The following is a 19,828-nucleotide window of genomic DNA, read 5'->3' as shown; positions in this document are numbered from 1 at the left end:
AAATAAAACAATAAAACTACTAATAAAAGGTATAAATATAAATAAAAATAAGTCACAAATATAAACATTATCATGTATAAACATCTACCACAGTGTAATAGAGCCGACTGAATAAACAAACTAAATAGAGGATAAATATAAACAACTAAATAAGCACTAAGTTCAGTAAATAATTACAATGAGAATGATCTAATTTAATTATAAATAATTAACAAAATAGTTTAACTAACAAACATAGTATACATAAAGAATAATCATTTGTCTTACTGACAAAAAAGAAAAGAGTTCATCATCCCTAGTTCTAAATTTGTTTCTAACTATAAAAATGATATATATCTTTATTTTAATTCAAAAGATTCTTTAACCAATTCTATTTCAAGTATAAAACATATGGGAGAATGAAAAATAAAGACCGTAAAATTACACATACAGTATTTTAACAGATTTTGACAACTTATAAATAACAATATATTTTTGTGAATATACCTAGTTTTAAATTTTGCAATTTCACCTTTTTTTGTTATTTTTCCAACAACTATAATGATTTTTTTTTTTTTTGCGAATGCTATCTGTGTGAGCGGTTGGGGTAAGTGAAACTAGGAGTATGATATATGTAAAATATCAAGGTTTTCCTTTTTAAATTAAGAAAAAAATATAGAAATTTAGAAAAAAAATGTTAGTGGCTTTAAACAGGATGACCCGTTTATTTTTTGGCCCTATAGGGTTGGTCCTTTTAAGCTTGACTTTTCTTTCAAAGCTTCAAAATACAAGTCTGACTCTTGACTTAGTCACGTTTAAACGGTCTGGTGGCTCTACCCATACATTGGAGTGCATTAGATTACTTAAATGTCCCCTTCTCTTTCGTTCACCTTCGCCTACACTTGGCACCCGCGCTCCTTCTCTCAAAAACCGCCTTCATACCCTCCAAATCTCTTCAACACTTTGACATGCCAAGGACGTGGTTTGAACGCTTGGCGCTGTAGCAGATTGACGTCGGTGAAGGACTTAGTTGAAATGATTTAAAAATAATTTTTTAGTTGTGACATATGAAAAGAGTTTTATTTGAAGTTACGTGAAAATATTTATAAGTACCTGAAGATCACAGTTTTAAACAACTTCAAAAATTATTGCTATTATCACAGTACCATATAAGACTAATACGGGCTATGCATCAAATGTCATGATAATAAGATGATTTTAAAACTTTTAGGATTCTTGTTGTGTCTAATTAAATACATGTGACCAACAAATTAACTTACAGAGAAACTTAAGACAATTTTTTGTATAAGAAATTATTTTCTAAAAAGGGAAAAAATACGTTGTCTCAAGATTAACATAGGAGGTACTTGGAAATCCTCATAATAACCTAAACTTTCTAAAATTATTTCTGAAAAACTATTCTAAATACCCTTTAGCTTACTTTTCTCCATACCAAAAGTCTTGTATATTCAAAAAAATTAAAGATAAATATTAAAACATACCATAAAACATGAATAAAATTTTTATAGCAAATTACAAATAACTGAATAAGACCTTCATCTTTCTCTCAGATAAAAATAGTGTAAAAGTATCAAATTGTTGCGAGTTGTTACATCACCTCTTTTACCTCCAAAATAAAAGGCAAACAAGTCCTATTATCCCATTAAATGATATGAGCCGGTACAAAGATGCGAATTTTATATAGCTTTTTCAGAGTCATTGATGCTATACAGTCCTCAACTTGAGTGGAATTTTATGGGTTATTGATCTGTATCTAAGGTCTTATCGCTCCCCTTTTTTTTTTAAATTTTAAACCCCAATTTGGACAAATGAGGATGATCATGCCATCATGGAATAGCATGGGAAGAAAAATGAAAGAAAAAAAAATTGGCATAGGGAATACTGGTAATTCAATAATTTCAATTTAATTTAATAAAACACAATGTTTCCTAGATTTCTAGGATCTCACCAAATATGATAATCTACATTCCATTCCGTGTTATTTCCTGCCATACAATTCCATTACCATCCTTTCTAATGGGCCCTAACATAGCATAGACTCTGATTTTAAGCCGCAGCCTCTTCACCTAAAATTCTTTAAATTGAACAAGAATCCAATCATCTCATACATTATCTGATGATACTAATTCTGTCAAACTAATAGTTAGAGACGGCATAAAGCACTTGAAAATCACCATACCAGACATCTAGGAAATGTTGCCTATTACAAAAGTATCCATATTTTATAGACAACAAAAACAAAAGAACTTCCAAATATAATTTAAAACATGATACGGTACAACCAGAAAAGTTTGAAAACTAATAAAACTCTATCCACAACAATCACATGGTGACCATGAAGGAAAACATCCTACTTACACCCATAGGGGCACCAATTCTGAAGCAGCAAAGCTGGATTCACGGCACAGCTCGCATAGATGAGAACCAGAGATCCTGATTTTACAGGTTTGTCATCTCCGGAAACTGAATAGATTGGGTATTTATTAGTTTTAACATGGGGGGGAAAAAACCAAAACCGTACCTTTCCCAAAAGAGGCACATTAATTATCCCTTACCTGCCCAAACTTAGGACACGGTTTGATAACTTTTCAATGTAAAACATGGTTTGGCAATGTGTGAATAGAAAATAACAATAACTAATATCGTATATTGTTTATATTAGCTCAAACTAAAACTTCAGTGATCATCTACTTCGGGTAGGACAGGGCCCTTTTATATCATGACAACAGAATCAGATTTACCTAGTCTCCCTCACCCACATTCGCTACCTAAGCACCTGTAGAAAGGCTTTTGAAATAATACCTCCATTGCTTATTGGGCGCCAGATTGTTGTATCAACTGAGAGTATATATACTCATCAACTCTCTGTTTTGCCAATGCCACCTGTTCAGGAGTCCAAACTTCAAATTCAATAAAGTAGGAACATCATATTACTCCACGATAAAAATCCACAACTAAATAGAGGGATGCCATGTCACAGTGTAAACCACTTAGGGCCGCCAAAATGTATTAAGATAATCCAATCGGTGTCGTTATCTCAAAGGATAAAAATATGAACTCAATGGAGCAAAGGGCACAGAGGAATCTGTGTGTGATGACTGAGACTCTAAGGGCGCTCAGGTTATCATATATATTCACCAAAAATGGACCGCAGAACACCCTTACATGGATCTTATTGATGAAGTAAGAGGCTTGATTGAAAGGGATTGGAGTTTTCTTGAGCTTGTGTAGACGATTAATCTTATCGAGGCTTACAAATTAAATAAGACAGCACAAATATCTAATGCTATCTTTTGCACCTTTGAATACCCACCAATTTAAATAGCAAGATAGTAGGTGCTTACAAGCGTTGTATTCGTTTGATCCTCTGTAAATCCTTGGTTTTTATTATGATTCAATGTTTCGTTTATTAAAAAAAAAAAAAAAAACTCATCCATGTTTTTTTTTTTAAAACAAATGAATAAAACAATAGATTTGATTGATGCTACAGACCACAGCCCCTCAAAGATTAAATTACTGGTTTTATTTTGAATGCAGCGTTTATCCAGGTGTGTCCTACACTTGAAAGTTAAAACTGAACCCTAGAGGATCTAAATCCCATGACTAGAGGACAGAAGCCAAATAAAATTTTAGCAATTGAGTCAAAGATTGGAAATGCAAATAAACCCAGGTGTTTCAAGTTTTGCAATTCATCTCATACTTCCGGCCAATTTTGATGATAATATAATACCTATAGCCAATAATTTAACACCCCCCCCAAAAAAAAAAAAAAAAACAGAGAGACATTTCACCTTCTTAACACAAATGAATCAATATCCAACAAACAAAACCCTATGACCAACACAATTGATCCAATTTCCTTATTTTCATTTTCTACTGAAAGTGGTTATTTGGTCCACCTATTGAAACCGTAGGGTCTTAGCAGTGCATTTAGGCCAAAAATATTGAAACCAATAATGAATCTCAAGTCAGTTATCCATTAAACCACTAAAGAGAGCCTAGCCTGTAGCTAAGCCATAAAATCGACCAACCAAAATGAAAAATGCATTCATAAGAGAGGATTTTTTAAATTTCAATACTGGCTTCCATATGCACCAAAAGGCTAAATTATCAGTAATAGATACGATCACCTGCTGAGCACTACCACCAAATTGAATTTGCCTATGCTTCTGTTCACCTTTACCTCCATAAACCTGAAACATTTTCAGTGATGGAGAAATAAACCAAATATTAGAAGAAAACTCTGGCAAAGAAAGAATCAAGCATAAAAACAGTAAAAGTAAAATGAACTGAGGTGCCAGACAATTACAATATCCCACCTTGATTGTTGCTCCAGATTCATTTCTGATCCTTGAAATGTTGGAGCCGCATCTACCAATCAACCCACCGACCAATGTCTCCGAAATCAGCATCTCAAAGGTAACATAATCAGCTGCAAGATTGGTTGTCCTAAAGATGATGTGGTTGTAAGACAATATTTCAAAACTTGATGCAACTGCTAACTCACAGCTAGAAGTATTATATAGAAAACATTAAATAACCTGAAGTTGGGTCAAGATATGGTTGAGGTGGTCGTATTGCAGCATAATTGTATGTTGGGCTGATTGAAATCACTTGTCGAGGAGGGTTTTCCCTAACACGTTAAAGTTGAAATACGGGTCACATAAAGCTACAAACTAATTCTGAAAGCGATGTTATACAAACACTGATATAAACACATTGAGGTTCATTATCAGACCTTAGTTGACAACCTATCTCCTCCAAAGCTTTCATCACTGCAGAAACATCTCCTGATAACTGAATTCAGCAAAACGTTTGTCAAAATTCAGCAGCAAATTTGAAACAACAAAGGAGATAATAGCAAGGGTTAGAACAGAAAAACTTCTAGCAATGTTAAATTTCAAAGGCATTCCATGTTCCCTAAAGTTATATAGCAATGTGGTTTGGTCTGTTTCAACAGTAGCATTATCAATAACAAATCAACTTTATCACATACAAAGCACACAACACTTGTAGAATTTATGGCTAGATATTGCCATCAAGCAGTTAATTCTTAAACACTAAAGAACATATATCATTATCAACCACAACAGTGATGACAAATTAATTAACAGAGCTACCAAACAACTAATAACATAACTACATTGTTAGTATCTTTTGAAACACCAATCAAAGATGGGAAATGTTGCTTCAAGAGTCCAATAAACGCAGCCAAAACAAAGTGAAATATTCCACAAACAACTACAAGAAGGTTCCTAGACTTCTCATCAACAACAAAAGCTAATCCAAACAAGCAAGTTAAAAATACTTATATACACTTTGAAAAGACTCGTTTCAAGAGAACAGCACAATTAAATCATTTTATCAATTTTCTTTAAAAACTGTCAAGTCACACAAAGTACAAGAAGGATGATATTAGTAAATATGTTGAAATCACAACATTTTAGGGAAAATCCAGTTATCTTAAGTGACAAGAATCCAAGTATCAGAAGCCCACCTGCACTACTCGATCAGATTCATGAGCAGATGCACATAAAGGCAACTGATTTGGCGCCAGAACAGTAACTGTGGCACCAGAGGAATTTCTCAACTTCTCAATGTTTTGACCTGATACCCCAATCAAACCACCCGCTTGGGACCCAGCAATCAAAAGCCTTATTGTATTGGCAGCCACATGTCCTGCAGTGACTTTTGATGCATCGAGACTTATATCGTCTTCCTGTTATAAGATGCATATGTTTTATACAAATTAAGAACAGTTAAAAAAAGATCAACAAGGCCCCATCAATTATTAATTGAAATTCAGAAATATAATGGTCTCAAAAATGTTGTCTCTGACAAACTAAAAGCGATCTTGCAAAACAATATTACAGAACTATGGGCTGCATCCTGAAAAATGATAGACTGAGATGACTGAGCTTGTATTGAATAAAATTGATAGTCAAGGTCCCCTATTTTAATGAATGAAGAGAAAACTAAATAGAGATAATGGCACTCAGATTGACCGGTCAATTATAGTCACGGCCATCAGACTTCATGTTCAATAGTGATAGATATAAAGACTTAACAATGCTAAAATGAGAATGCCATTACCTTTAGAATCAAATTGGCTATTTGCTGAAGAGCATTCTCAGCATCAGTAATGTTTTCATCATTATCTTTTGAACTAATGATGATAACTCGTTCTTCATGACGCTACACAAACAAAAATGTGAGACTGGGCTCAGTAAATGGTAGTACTCTGAAAATCCACGAGTAAAAAACCAGACATAACAGGCCGTTCATGCCAAATGCTATTCTGAAGAAGCAGGCAATGTATAAAATATCAGTAACTAAAAGAAGTTCTCATAAATGAAGATGGTCACAGTTTCTCCTTTCCTTCATACTCAAAAAAATAGATACGAGAAAATGATAATACAGAAATTTAAAAAATAAAAATAAAAATACCACAGACCAGACGTTAAAAAAGAAGAAGAAGAAGAAAGAAAGAAAGAAAGATTAGAAAGTAAATAGGATATAAAAACTTGATAAAAGAGGGTACATTAGCAATTTATTACTAAAAGAACACCTCCCCTTACAGTCAAGTAAAAGCATGCTTTGTATGCACCTAACGAATTGATCACTAAGGAAATACTCAATTATTCATACAATCTTAAAGTAACAAAATTGTCGATGCCAGAGCACATTCATAATTTCCAAAATGCCCACGGTAAATTAGTTTTCTCATGAAATCTATCAGTCACCAAAGGTTAGAAAAACAATTACATGTTCGAAAACTAAAATGCTCATCCATGAAAGAATGCTCCTTCATCATATTCCGAACTGTTGTGCGAGTCACTTCTTTAACAAGATATTACCCTCATAAATGTTCACACTGCTACTTAAACTCCCTTATTTAGCTACCAACAAGCATCAATATAAGATAAAAAATGGCTCTGCCCAGAAGAGCGAATACAACTTAATCCCTTTTCTCTCTCCCTCACTTAAGCACCCAAGAAATATCAGGAAACCTGATAAAGACTTACAGCAATAGCGTCAGCAATTTTAATGGTCGCTTTTGTGTCTTCTCGAATTTTCTGGATACGACAACCTTCTTTGCCGATGACCTTCCCGATCTGCCTCGACGGCACCACGATCCTAAATATCACATCCTGACCCTTTGCCCTCTTCGCCGCCGACTGCTCCGCCAATTCAGTGCCGGGAGCTTCGTCTTCTCGGCGGCGCTTTCCGGAGGCGGATTGGCCGGTTTCCTGGGCGGAAAGGGGCAGCGGGAACGGCATGTGAAGGGGCATCTGCATCTGCATCTGCATCTGATACGGCATCTGCATCTGCATAGGCATGGGCATAGGAACCTGCATGGGCATGGGAACCATTGGGTTTTGAGGAACCATGGGGTTTAAGGGGATTTGGCCCTGCTGCGACATTGCAGCGTCGGAGAGATACGGAGGAGGAAAAGACGAGTCCATTGGCAGTGAGAGTAAATTTTTGGAGATGAGATGTCGAGGGTTTTATCAGCCTCCAAATTACGGTCAAGTCCTTCCGTCTGTCTAATCTCATATGGCTTCAGGCTTCTTGTGTTCTGCCTCAAAATCCCTAGCAGAACGTGATGAGAATGTATTATTCTTTATTTATTTATTTATTTTATTTTTATTATTAAAAAAGTACATTTAATTTAGGTTATTAAAAATGGTGAATTTCATCAAAGGATTACCAGTGTCCCTGTTTCAACTCACCTCCAAAAAATTTTGAAATTCTAAAATTTTCCTTTGATGGTAAATGGCAAAAATGCCTTGTAGGAGAAAACTTTTTTTGTTTTTTTGGGTAAGGTATGGGAGAAAACTTTATTCCTGAATATAAGTTATTTATGGAGTAATTAATAATATTTTTTTCAATTTTCTCCCTCTTAAATACAATTTTTTTAGCGCATTTTCTTTAATAGGGACAAATATGAAAATGGCATCAATTTAATATATTTCTTAGTATGCGATATTCGAATACAAATGATTTACATATAAGGAAGAGCGGTACATATGACATTTTACAACTTTCAATTTGCAGAATCATGTGTTTCAATTAAAAATTTAAAAGTATACACATGTAAGTTTACAAGTTTATATACATATTTTAACAATTAATAATAGCAAAATTTATAAAAATTCACATGTCATAATGTGATTGCTTGTCTTTGATGTATGGTTATGGAGTTATGATGGGAGATTTTGTGCATATTGATATGAATTTTATATGATAGATGAGGATTAAGGGATTTAATATGGTGTTGTATGCGCTTATAGAATTATCATTGAAATTTAGGCTTCAAACCAAAAAAAAAAAAAACCGATTATACGTTAGGACTTGGTCCCTTAGGGTGCTTAAAAAAGTGAAGTTAGACCATCTTTTATTATGTTTTGTTCTTTTCTGCTTTAGTAAAGTTTATTGATAAATGTTTTCTAATTGGCTTTTTTTTTTACCAGCATTTCTAATTGGCTTTTAAGTTTTTTATCGTGGTAATTTTTATTATTTGTTATTTGTAACCCTTTCCATTATGTGCTCTCGCCCAAAGACCAAGGACTCCTTTGTGAGGATCTTCAATAAGAGATTCAAAACAATTTATGTACCCAACTTGGGATTAAACTTGTTGTTTTTAATGGTTTTATTGGAAATATCAATTCTTGAAATTGTTTTTCCATGGCATAGATAATAAAACCATCCAATATTAATATTTTATTTAAATTTTGAGGTCATCATTTAATATAATCGTGTTTTAAGAAAGTTAGTGCAAGTTACCATGGCAAAGGAATACTTAAGCATATGTAAACTACGAGACCTAGTACAATTGGCACTTAATTAGATTTTTTAAGCATCTAGTCAGGAATTTGATTTCTGATGTGTATGTGAATACCTTAGGTTCAAAAAAAAAAAAGAAATACTTAAAAAAGGTAACTTATAAATTACTCTCTGATGTCTTAAATTCATGCGATATTTAATCATAAGATTTTCCCTAAAACTATATATTGAGATATATCAATACTATTCTACACTTGAAGCCATTTTTTAAAAAAAAAAAAAATTTAGGCTTCCCCCATGAAGTTGAAACAATAGTGCCAGGCTCACTCTTACTCAAGGCTGGTCCTGAACTTCAATAAATAAGTACACCAGCCGGGGAAAAGATTTTATTTCATGAAATTTGGAAGATACCATATGCCTAAACCAACCCACAAGTTCATGGTATTCCTACAGAGAATTATAAACATGATCCCAATAATAACTACTTTTTTTTTTTTGCACCAAATGACTCGATAATTACAAAGTATGACACACAATTCAACTTATTAGAGTTGAACTAAGGGGGTGTTTGGATGAGGCCAAACCATGGTTTGGAGAATAGCTTCTAGAGAATAGATTTTGAAGAGAATAGATTTTGAAAGAATAAATTTTCTGAAAAAGTGATTCTAATAAAATGAGAGTGTTTGGATAGTTGTTGTCAGAAGTGCTTTTTGATATGTAGAAATTACTAAAAAGGACATAAGTTTAAATGATAATTACATATAAGATATATTTCACAATATATATTTATTTGAAGTAATAAATTTGTTAATAATATATATTTTGACAACATAATAAATAAGACATAAATAATAAAAAAATAATGTGTATATATATTAATAAAATAATTAAATATGTTTTTAGGAAAATGATTTATTTTGCCAAAAAAAATATTATTATTTCTTAAAGATTTTAAAGATGAAATCCCATAATTTTTTTCTTTTGCATAAGAACCTGAATGAAACCATAATCAGAAATGATGTTGATCTAATAAATGAAACCGATAGATTTTTTTAAAGCATAGTTGGACTTATCCCCTCATAATTTTAATACTCTCCTTTTTCATTTCATTTTATCCCCAATATTATATATTACCCCCCCCACACCTTCTTCCCTATATATATATATATATATATATATATATTCCTTCCTCTTCCTCTATTCCCACACTTCTCTCCTCTTCACTGCTCCTCTGGTCCAAAATATCATATACCTTCTTCCAAGCAAAGTGGGAAAGCTGAATTGATTGGTGATACCCAAGCAGCACACAGAGAAGAACTTCTCGTTGCAAAGGTAACTGCAAGAAAGGTGAATCGTGTGAGTTTGCTCACGGAGTGTTTGAATGCTGGCTTCACCCCTCTCGTTACAGAACCGAGTTCTGCAAGGATGGAACAAATTGTCGCCGCCGAGTGTGCTTTGCCGCCGAGAGTGAAGGACCGAAGAGCGAAGGACAGAGGTGTGAAGGACCGAAGAGCTCTGTTTTCTTCAGAGTGAAGCACCGAGAGTGAAGGACCTCTGTTGCGTAGGATCGAGGAAGAGTGAAGGAATGGCAAATAATTGACACTGCTCTCTGTAATATTTCTTGGGCCCACCATCAGCCATCAATAATTTGAAGCCAAAAGCAGCTCCGGAGAGCTTCATCCGAAACCATGGTTTTGGGGGCAAAACCATGGTTTGAAATTAAAATAGGGTGTTTGGCTGAATTTTTCCCAAACCATAGTTTGGGTTCCCAAATCATGGTTTGGAAAAATTGCCAAACACCCCCTAAATAACAACACTTTGTCAACACTCAATCCTGAATAAAAGAAAATTCTTTTTTTTAAGGTGTAGGTATTTTCCTATTGAAGTTAATTCTATTCGAGGTACTATCAGGCATTAAATGTAAGCATATCTCTTAATGGGAATTCAAACCTTGGTTTAAATGTTATAAAGGACTAACCCCTTCTAGTAAACTCAAACCCTGTTAGTGGAGTATAAGAAAGTAGATAAATTGATCTTCACTCAATTCTCTCTTTTTTATTCCAGCAATATGTAAATTTTTTCTAGAGTTTATAGCCCATGATCTCAGGTAATTTGACGACAAGTTGGGGAACCATTTTCTAAGCCTAAGTAGATTTTAGCAGCAGGTCGTCTCTTCAGGCGTCTCTTCACCCAGGATGAGATTTTGGGACAATGATCTTCCAATAAGAGTCCCTCAATCTTCTCGCAAAAAACCATGAGACTGGACCTTATGATGTCCACATAGCCAAATGCATCTCCGCCAAAGAAATCTTTGTCACCTAGAGCCCCCTCCTGTTCTTGACTACCTCAATTAAGCTCTTCTTGGCAGGTTCTTGCTCTTCAGCTCCGTTGCCTAGCCAAATTCCTTTTCCAGTTTCAGAAACCCGTTGAAAAATAAAAACCATACAAATTTGCGTTTTAGTCATGCATACAAGTATATTTTATCATCTTAGGGTTACGGTTTTATAAATTCAATATAGAAGAGAAGAACATGTATAGATAAAAAGGACAAAATCTAGGCAAGTTGTTTATATTTATTAGGTCAAGTTCTCTATTTGCACTTGTTATTTTGCTATTGTTAGTTGTTAAAATGCATAGTATGCTTGTAAATTCACTTTTGAACTTGATTTAACAAAAAATAAGTAATTTGACATAAGTTTTTCTCCCAGATAAAATACGGGAGAAACCTATTATTTTGTCAATATAGAGCATGTTTGGAGCGTCGTTTGAGCCTCTCCAACGTGCCTTGGAAAATGTACATTATGCTTATTGTGTGATTTGCAGGTAAAATGATGTTTGGATTCAAGATGAAACTAAATGAGCTTACGGGAAAAAGTCATGTCGAAGGAAAAGCTAAAAATTTGAGCTTCTTCCATTACAAACGTGGAGAGAGAAATCAATGAAGATGAAAAGAAAGATAAAGGTATTTAAGTGGGTCTTATCTTGACCCAATAATTTGATGTGTTTGTTTTTCTAAAAAAGAAAAAATTAACTAATAAAATTTAATTATTTTAATTTATTATTTTCTAAATTTTATCAAACTGTTTACATATGATACCTTCGCTCCTTAATAAAAGATCCTAATAGGTTAATTTGAACAAATTAAGAAAGCTAACTAAATTACATGATCTTTCTAAAATATTTATATGTACCATTACATTACATATTAGTCTATGGGTCATTTTAAAATTTATGTCATTTTTAGTCATTTTATATCTAAACTTACTTTTTCTTTATCTATTTAAACAAGTTTTAATTTATCAAACTGATTTTTATAAAAGTTAATATAAATATAAATTACATTACGCTAACTGATTTTTATTCCAACTTCCATTTACAAAAGTCAAATAAAATAAAAATTACTTTTACTATTGTTAATCCAAACACATTCATAATCAACCCGTAAACGGGCTTGGGCATACTCATATGGGTTGGTTGGAAACAAAGGGTTGGAAGGGCAGGCCTCGTCAATGTAAGCAACAACTTTATTGCTGATTCAAGCACATGTTCCAAATTACACTTGTCATTTTGTGGTCATTAGCCGTTATAATATATATGGATAATTGTAAATTAACTTATAAACTTGAGCTGACAGATATAAGTAACTTGAGTAATACAATATATTTGTAAATTCACTTATAAACTTGATCTAATGAATATAAGAAAGTGTGCTTTATTCTATTTAAAATATACACTTAGCTCCTCTTTATATCTTAATTCTGATCCCTTTTTTCCGGGAAAAAAAATTTAGACCTCTCCCAACAGAAAAAAGTTATGTTACATTAACCTTCCATCCAATTTTAAGATTTTTTTTTTCCATCCACATAATTGTTAGTTAGATATTAATTCCTGTTGTTTTAGATCAAGATCTGTTTTAAATAAATATTATTCTAAAATCTTTTAAACAGTTATATTGGCAAAATTAAAATAATTTGAATTCATATATTTTTCAAATTTTTTTATAATATTATTTTTTGTTCATAAAATTAACTTTCATGTACTCCCTTGTCCCTTCATCTAAGTTGCAGATTTAATGGGAAACAAATAATTATACGTAATATACGAAAAATGCAATAATTTCTCATTCAAATACTATGCGGGACTTCAAAAAAGAAAAATTACAAAAACTCCATTAGAATCAGGACAAAGAAATACCGTTCTCATTTTATTTAGTTATTTATAAGGTAGAGAGAGTCCCCCCCTTAATGTATGTTACCCCATCAAATTTATTGTATACATATATAATTTTATCTTTCGTTTATTATTTCATTGACTGTTACTTTTTTGAAAAGTATACAGATTAAATAAATATAAAATTTGAAAATTATTAAGTTTTAAAATAGAATTAATTATATTCCCTGTGTAATTATGTATAATCAAAAGATTATGATAAGTCGTGGTTAGTAGTGAAATGGCACTCAAACCCAAAGCTAGCTGCTTTCTTGAAATGTGCTGAGACGTAACAGTTCACTAAGCACCGTTTCAATGCAGGCTGCGACCAAATCGAGGCAAACTCTAAATATTAATATGACTTCAAAGTAATAGACCCTTTGTTTTTTTTCTAGCCCTTGCTTGTTTCTATTCTTTTTCTACTATGTTTAGAAAATTCACGATAATACAAGTGTGTATATTGCGGGAAAAAAAAACTATTTACCTACTTTTTGTTTTTTTAACCGCCAAGAAATTGGAGCACCATAACTATAGCACTGTTTTTGGATTTCAATGTCATAGAATATACATATATTCAATTAATAATTTCAGTAGTTTTTGTATTTCTATTTGACTAGAAGAAAATTAAACTCAAACTTAAGATAAATAGGCAGAGAATATTAAGCACAGTATAAATAGAAAATTAGAAATTGGAAAAACATGATTCTTGGAGGGATTATTTGTCTTCCAAGGAACCTTCCTTCTTGTTTTTCTCAACCAACTACTATATTTAAGACCTATGGAGTATAAACATAACCATTACCCCAGCTATGAAACACAGCATGATGGCTTTATGTTCTACTTTGGGCCAGGTCTAATGCTAAAAAAGCCTGAGACAATAACCTACATGGCAATGTCACAAACGCCCCACGATTTCTGGATGGCAAACGGGTTTAAAGTGGGAGAGAAATGCCAAAGAAAGAAGCCAAAAGCTCCTCAAAGCAGCATTTTCAAACAAACCCAGAATCAATAACAATAAGAAATAATGAAAAATCCACAATTTATTTATATTAGAATTCGAATCCCCAGAATGCCAACAAACCTGAACTAATACCACACCATGCATCTTCAACCCATCAACAACAACCACCGAAATAAAGTGAAACATGCTTCGAGGCTTCAAAGAAAGCCACATTCAGATTTAAGGAACAAACATCAGAATCAAACATTAGAATGCAGCATGTTAGGGGAGGGAAGGGCATACCCTTCCCTTTCCTTTGATATTGTCTCCACTCCTCCAATAGATGGCACGAAGCAAGTCTCCTTGTGTGTGAAGATGAAGAAGAGCCGTGATTTGCTATCCTTGGTTCGAAATCAGCAGACCAAACCGCCCCAAAATTGAATGCACATGTCAGTTTTTGCAGCTTCTATTACATGAGATTTATAAAAACAGTTGAATCCCTTAATATCATTGACATTAAAAAAAGGCGATTCTGAAAACTTGTGGTTTTCAAACAAAGTGTTCACATACAAATTTTTAATTTCTTTGAACTGAGACAATTGATTTTATGGATATAGCAAACGTTCTTCTACACCAGAAGATCTGGTTATGGTGCTATGTGAAGGAACTTTTAGATACAGTTGTTACAAGTCACAAGCCACATTTCATTTTGTGGTCCTCCAAACAGTGCTAATCAATCAAAGTTATACAGCACAAGTAGAGCCTGTGTTGGAGACTTATAAAAAGAAACAAACTGAAAAATTTAGAGCAATAAGACTATATACATATATAACTCTACTCAAATATGTGTATAAGCATTAAGTGAATATTAGGAGGCTGCATCTAAATTCATAAATGTCAATACTCACATTTTGAAAAGGATCAACATATACAATGCCCCAATCTTTATATGTAGATGGAGGACGGCTATCCTTAATTCTTCAAGCCTGGTTCTTCCCTGTATGAGACAATTTATTCTATTTGGTCTAGCAAACAGGCCCTAACCATCTACGTCAGGACCAGGATATGCTGGTAGGCTCATAATACGCTTGTCTAACACAGGACCTCCAACAGTAAAATGATACAGACTCTGAAAGTTTGACCCTTTCAACCCAAGCAATTGATGCACTGCAACCAACAAGAATTCAGACTTTTCAGGATTATACAATATAACAACAAAAAAATATATCTATATATATTTTTAAAACACCATCCATAAAATTCTGTAGAGCAAGTTTATTCTGAACAAACGTGACAGGATGACAAATGTACATTTTACTAAAAAGATCTATTTCAGACAAGATTATCTTCAGATGTAACGTGCACATAAGTTTATACTTGGCCTTTTCTCTTTCCAGAATATGATTAGTGCCCCTTCAAATATACAAATTAAGGTCCATAGGTAATAAGATGTCCATAGTCCAAGAGTTTCCTAACATTTTCATTAGTACCAATACATCATTGGTTCCAATGAAATGTGTTTCAAAGGATACAAAACTCAGAGCCTCATCATTGTATTATATTGAAGAGCAAGAGCCTTTCTACTGTAATCCAGTATGTTCTCGCTATATAGCCTCACGGTTGAGCAAACTAGAAGCACCACATTGAATAACAAAAAGTCTCTAGCTCATCCATCCCTTATAATAATATTGTCTCTTTCTTCCACTCTAAATAACTCCAAAAAAATCTTGTGATGTTATAAATAGAAAGTGCAGGGGTTGTACCGCCACCTAAATTTTCATTAGAGATCAGGATAAAGTCCCTCACAATCTATATGAACCTTAGATTAATATTAGAAAAGGATTAGGAACATGACATTTTATCGAATAAACCATAACACTTCTAAGCAACATGAGGCATGGAAGTGTTATGTGAATTATATTTACAACCAATAAGTTGATGCAAAATGCAATTAGCTTAATGGTAATTTGACATGATTAAACTTTATAGAGTTCAGTTTTGATATTTCTAAAGGATTCATCTTTGGATGAACTCCAGGAAACATCCACAAAATTACCATCTGAAACAGCGCATACCAAGAGCTTGAAAGAAATGGTAATGGAAATGATTCATACCAGGGTCGTCAAAGAAGCAACCAATCCCAGTTGCTGAGATTCCAACAGCATGTGCTTCAAGATACAACAACTGCCCAAGGGCTCCAGTCTCCCAAAATAAACGAGGATACATCCACATATTCTTCTCACGTAAAGTAGGCTCAAAACGAGCTAACATGCCAAGACTGAAGCAACCATCACCAGCGATATCCTGCAAGTAAGGATACACATTTAACAGGAGAGAAATATGAAAAATGTTCAGCTTATGGTTAGAAGTAAAACTTTCACTCAAAAACCAGGAAAAACTCATTTGAGATATTAATAATAAACAAGATGTGAACAGAAAACCCCAAAATAATTCATATCCCAGAAATTTAGTATTTCCAGTATAACGATAAAACAAGAGATGTTCAGATATCAAGATATTAGTATTTAGAAAAATCAACACCAGTTTACTCAATAATTACGAAAGGTACCAAATGGATGTCATGTCTGAAATTGTTAGCAGATTACTGATTGAAATGAAGTATTTCACTAAGCCAGTACACCTTACTATGAAGAATATAATAATTTTTTACGAACTCCCCCCCCCCCCCAAAAAAAAAAAAAAAAGTTTTGAACACTTCTACACTAAAGAAACCAAAAATCCCAAAAGAAAGAGAGACCATTTCTTTCATCCTTATGTAGCAACACAACCACAGATAATTATTCACCTGAAGACATGAGAGCTGCATGGCAAGCTGTTGACAATTGCATCTAGAGAGTTCATATAAAGGTAAATCATCAGGGCAGCCCTCTGGTTTGGCCCATACAAAGTCAGAGCTCATAGATTTCTTGAGCTCCTCAAAATGATTTTCATTCCTCACTAGAAAATACAAGCCTTGTGGTAAACCCAGCACTCTATGGACAAATAAAGCAGCATGCACTTCAGCATCCCATGGAAAAGCCCGGAATGGCAATGCAAGCTGCCTCTGTTGCTTCTCTCCATTTTCACAACCTGAAGGAAGACAATGTGATAGAATCTGATAAAATGTATCTCTCCCCATTTGAGTAACTCCATCCATATCAACTGCACTTCTACGTGTCCTAACAACTTTCCTCAATGTAAAACCCTTGTACGAGGGTTCACTGTAAAGACAACTTTTTTGAAATGGATCGATAAAGAATCTTTGTCCCAATGTCAAAGGCTTCTTCACAATCTCAGCAGTCCTATAGATAATATCCCAACATATATGCTCTTTGCTAAGCAAATTGGGTTTTCCTTTCCACTCCAATTTCGAAAATTCAGATATAGCAGAACTTAATTTTTTATAATCCACGTCAAATTTGCCAATTTCGTTCGGATAAACTAGTAAAACGCAATCTGGATGCTCAAATTCAATCTCTGGAATCCTTCCTTTCACAGGTCTTGATGGAATTTCAAATTCAGGGAAAACTTGAAGACCCATTAGATTCTTCAAATCCTCATATCCCAATCCATCCATAAGCTTCACATCCCAGCCAAGCCCTGCAGCGGCCATTGCAACCGCAGCAATTGCATGACCTACGTCATGATTACAATACCTAAAAGCTCGCTCACCGTACTTCCATGCCTCACGCCAGAAAATCGATGACAACCCAACAAGAAAAGAATTCTGGGGAAAGAATTTTTTGAAGAACGCCGATGGAATTTCGGCTCTGACCTCCAAACCATGTTCCTTTGGGGCATAATGCGCAACAAAAGGTGAGTCAGAGAGGGATTCTATGGGAGGGGCAATAATGTAGGCCTCCGTTGGGTGCAAATTACCACTACTTGGGTTAACCCGGAGAGACCATGTACTGAATCCTGTGGTTTTCCAAGCAGAAAGAGCGAGAGAGTCATAGAAAAACTGAGAAATGGTGGATTTGGAAAGGGGTTTCGCAGGAGGAAGAGAAAGGAACACAGAGGAATACAAAGGAGGTTCAATCGGCAACGATTGGTAGTGTAAAAGAGGAAGGAGAGGAGAAGACACATACCTGCGAAATGGGTTAGGTTGGTTGGCCCAATCGAGGCCGTGAGGGCCTCTGGCGTACTTGTTGAAGGAGTGTTTGGTTTGGTTGTGGTACTTGAGTACCTGCGAGAGTTTGTGTTCATCCAAGTTGTGTTCTTCTCTGGGGTTGGCTTTGGAGGGGGCAGCTGAAGATGAAGCAGGAGAAGAGAAGGACATGATTGGGGTCAAAGGCTTTGGGTTTGGAATCGCGAAGGAGGTTGCAGGAAGAAAATGGAATAGTGGGGGGTTCGACGACAGGAAGAGCCTGGAACTGGAAGGGAGAGGCAGCATTTTGAACGAATCTTTCCGGCCCTTTTCATGCTTCTAAAATCTTCCATCAGCATTTTATAACGACCTCGCATAAGATTTTTTTTAAAATAAAATAAAAAGTCAATATATAAAGTGAGATAAATGAGCTTAAATTGCAACATTAGTATGTACGTAAAAAGAAAACTATAGCTGCAGGAAATCTTGGCTGATAATGGGTGTATTTGGGATAGTGGTACTAGAAGTAACTTTTTTTCAATTTGACTTTTACAGAAATCAGGTTGAGTAAAAACCAAATAATGTAATGTGATTTATATTTAGATTAAGTTTTGTAAAAAAATCAGTTTGAGAAATTGAAACTTATTTAGATAATAAATGTAAAAATAAGTTTAGATGTAAAATGACTAAAAAGGACATAAATTTTATCAAATGATACATATTTAATTAAAATTATAGTTGTAAAAATAAACATAGTTATTTTTAAGAATAATTAAAACTAAAATAATATATTTAAATTTTAGGAAAAATTGAGAAAAAGTCCTCCTATTAAAAGTATAATTAGTGAGAAGGATTTAAATCATAATACAAGCATTCTATATCTATAATATTTACACTTAGTATATAAAAAATTATCAATTACTTCTTACTAATTAAATTTTTAATACAACATTTTTCTCAATTTTCCATAGATTTTATAAATATGATAGAAAATAATAAAAAATAATAAATTTATTTTTAAAAATGGTTTTATTATTCAAAAAATAATTTCTTTAACATTAAAAAATGGCTGGGCTAAAAATTTTTTTTAAAAAATACACATCATGCATAAAGCATTCTCTCTCCTTCCTCACTCATAGGCCCCACCTATCCAATCTTGCTGTGGAGAAGTCGCGAAGCAATGAATTGGAGCTTTTGGACAAAAGTTCTTTTTAGACATAAGCCCATTTCCTTCTATGACCACTCCAAGCATGACATTTAAACAAAAAGTTGCTTTTTTCATTATTTTCCGATGGAGAAGTCGGTTTGGGAGGTATGATCGTGATGCCAAACACATTCAATATCTTATCTTGGTAGTCAATGAAATTTTAGCTAAAATGAAATCAACAAGGAAAAAAAAAAAAAAAAAGGCTGGTGTGTTGTCTAGATCGATATTGATAGAGCATTTGATTGGCTCTCTTAGCAATTCTTACATGCAGTTTTGTTGCGAATGGCTTTTCCAGAAGAATGGATCCAAATGTTAATGATTTGTGTTACCTCCTCTACCTTTCAAGTTTTATTAAATGGAGCTCCATCTCAATCCTCTACTCCTACATGTGGAACAAGACAAGGGGACCCACTATCATCATATTTATGCATTTTATGTGCTAATGTTCTCTCAGCTTGGATTTTATAGGAACAACATACAGGAAGTTGGAAAAGCTTTAAGTATCAAAGAATTCTTTGGCCCGTCTCATATATTATTTTTAGATGACACAATCTTCTTTGTGTGTGCTGATGATAACTCCATGCGCTTAGTAGCTAAT

At 33.7% G+C, this 19,828-nt stretch overlaps 2 protein-coding genes across 6 annotated transcripts; both read right to left on the bottom strand.

The window, feature by feature from the left end:
• Nucleotides 1-2,061: 2,061 nt before the first annotated feature.
• Nucleotides 2,062-7,461, bottom strand: LOC114713605 (flowering locus K homology domain). Of its 2 annotated transcripts, XM_028898276.1 has the most exons (9): nucleotides 7,026-7,461; nucleotides 6,094-6,195; nucleotides 5,498-5,719; nucleotides 4,739-4,797; nucleotides 4,542-4,633; nucleotides 4,320-4,432; nucleotides 4,131-4,193; nucleotides 2,803-2,883; nucleotides 2,062-2,463 (listed from the first exon to the last, which is right to left on the bottom strand). In XM_028898276.1, the coding sequence occupies exons 1-8, from the start codon at nucleotides 7,422-7,424 to the stop codon at nucleotides 2,812-2,814; spliced, it is 1,122 nt and encodes a 373-aa protein (XP_028754109.1). In that variant the 5' UTR covers nucleotides 7,425-7,461; the 3' UTR covers nucleotides 2,062-2,463; nucleotides 2,803-2,811. The 2 variants fall into 2 exon arrangements, 1 of the variants encoding a protein (XP_028754109.1); XR_003737353.1 differs by lacking the exons at nucleotides 2,062-2,463; nucleotides 2,803-2,883 and having other exon boundaries at nucleotides 4,320-4,449.
• A 6,557-nt stretch (nucleotides 7,462-14,018) lies between these two features.
• On the bottom strand, nucleotides 14,019-18,335 carry LOC114713604 (uncharacterized). 4 transcript variants are annotated; one of them, XR_003737351.1, is made up of 4 exons: nucleotides 16,743-18,335; nucleotides 16,051-16,240; nucleotides 14,845-15,103; nucleotides 14,019-14,337 (listed from the first exon to the last, which is right to left on the bottom strand). XR_003737351.1 is itself a non-coding variant. In XM_028898275.1 (3 exons), exons 1-3 carry the CDS (start codon nucleotides 18,327-18,329, stop codon nucleotides 14,976-14,978), a joined length of 1,905 nt encoding a protein of 634 aa, XP_028754108.1. In that variant the 5' UTR covers nucleotides 18,330-18,335; the 3' UTR covers nucleotides 14,738-14,975. The 4 variants fall into 4 exon arrangements, 1 of the variants encoding a protein (XP_028754108.1); XR_003737350.1 differs by having other exon boundaries at nucleotides 14,019-14,332; XR_003737352.1 differs by lacking the exon at nucleotides 14,019-14,337 and adding an exon at nucleotides 14,384-14,402.
• Nucleotides 18,336-19,828: the final 1,493 nt, after the last annotated feature.

Source organism: Neltuma alba, unplaced genomic scaffold (genome assembly GCF_004799145.2).
Source record: "Neltuma alba isolate B1F8T4 unplaced genomic scaffold, ASM479914v2 tig00011439_pilon, whole genome shotgun sequence".
Lineage (NCBI taxonomy): Eukaryota > Viridiplantae > Streptophyta > Magnoliopsida > Fabales > Fabaceae > Neltuma > Neltuma alba.
The sequence above is the reverse complement of the archived record's forward strand: the minus strand, read 5'-3'. Positions and strand labels throughout refer to the sequence as shown.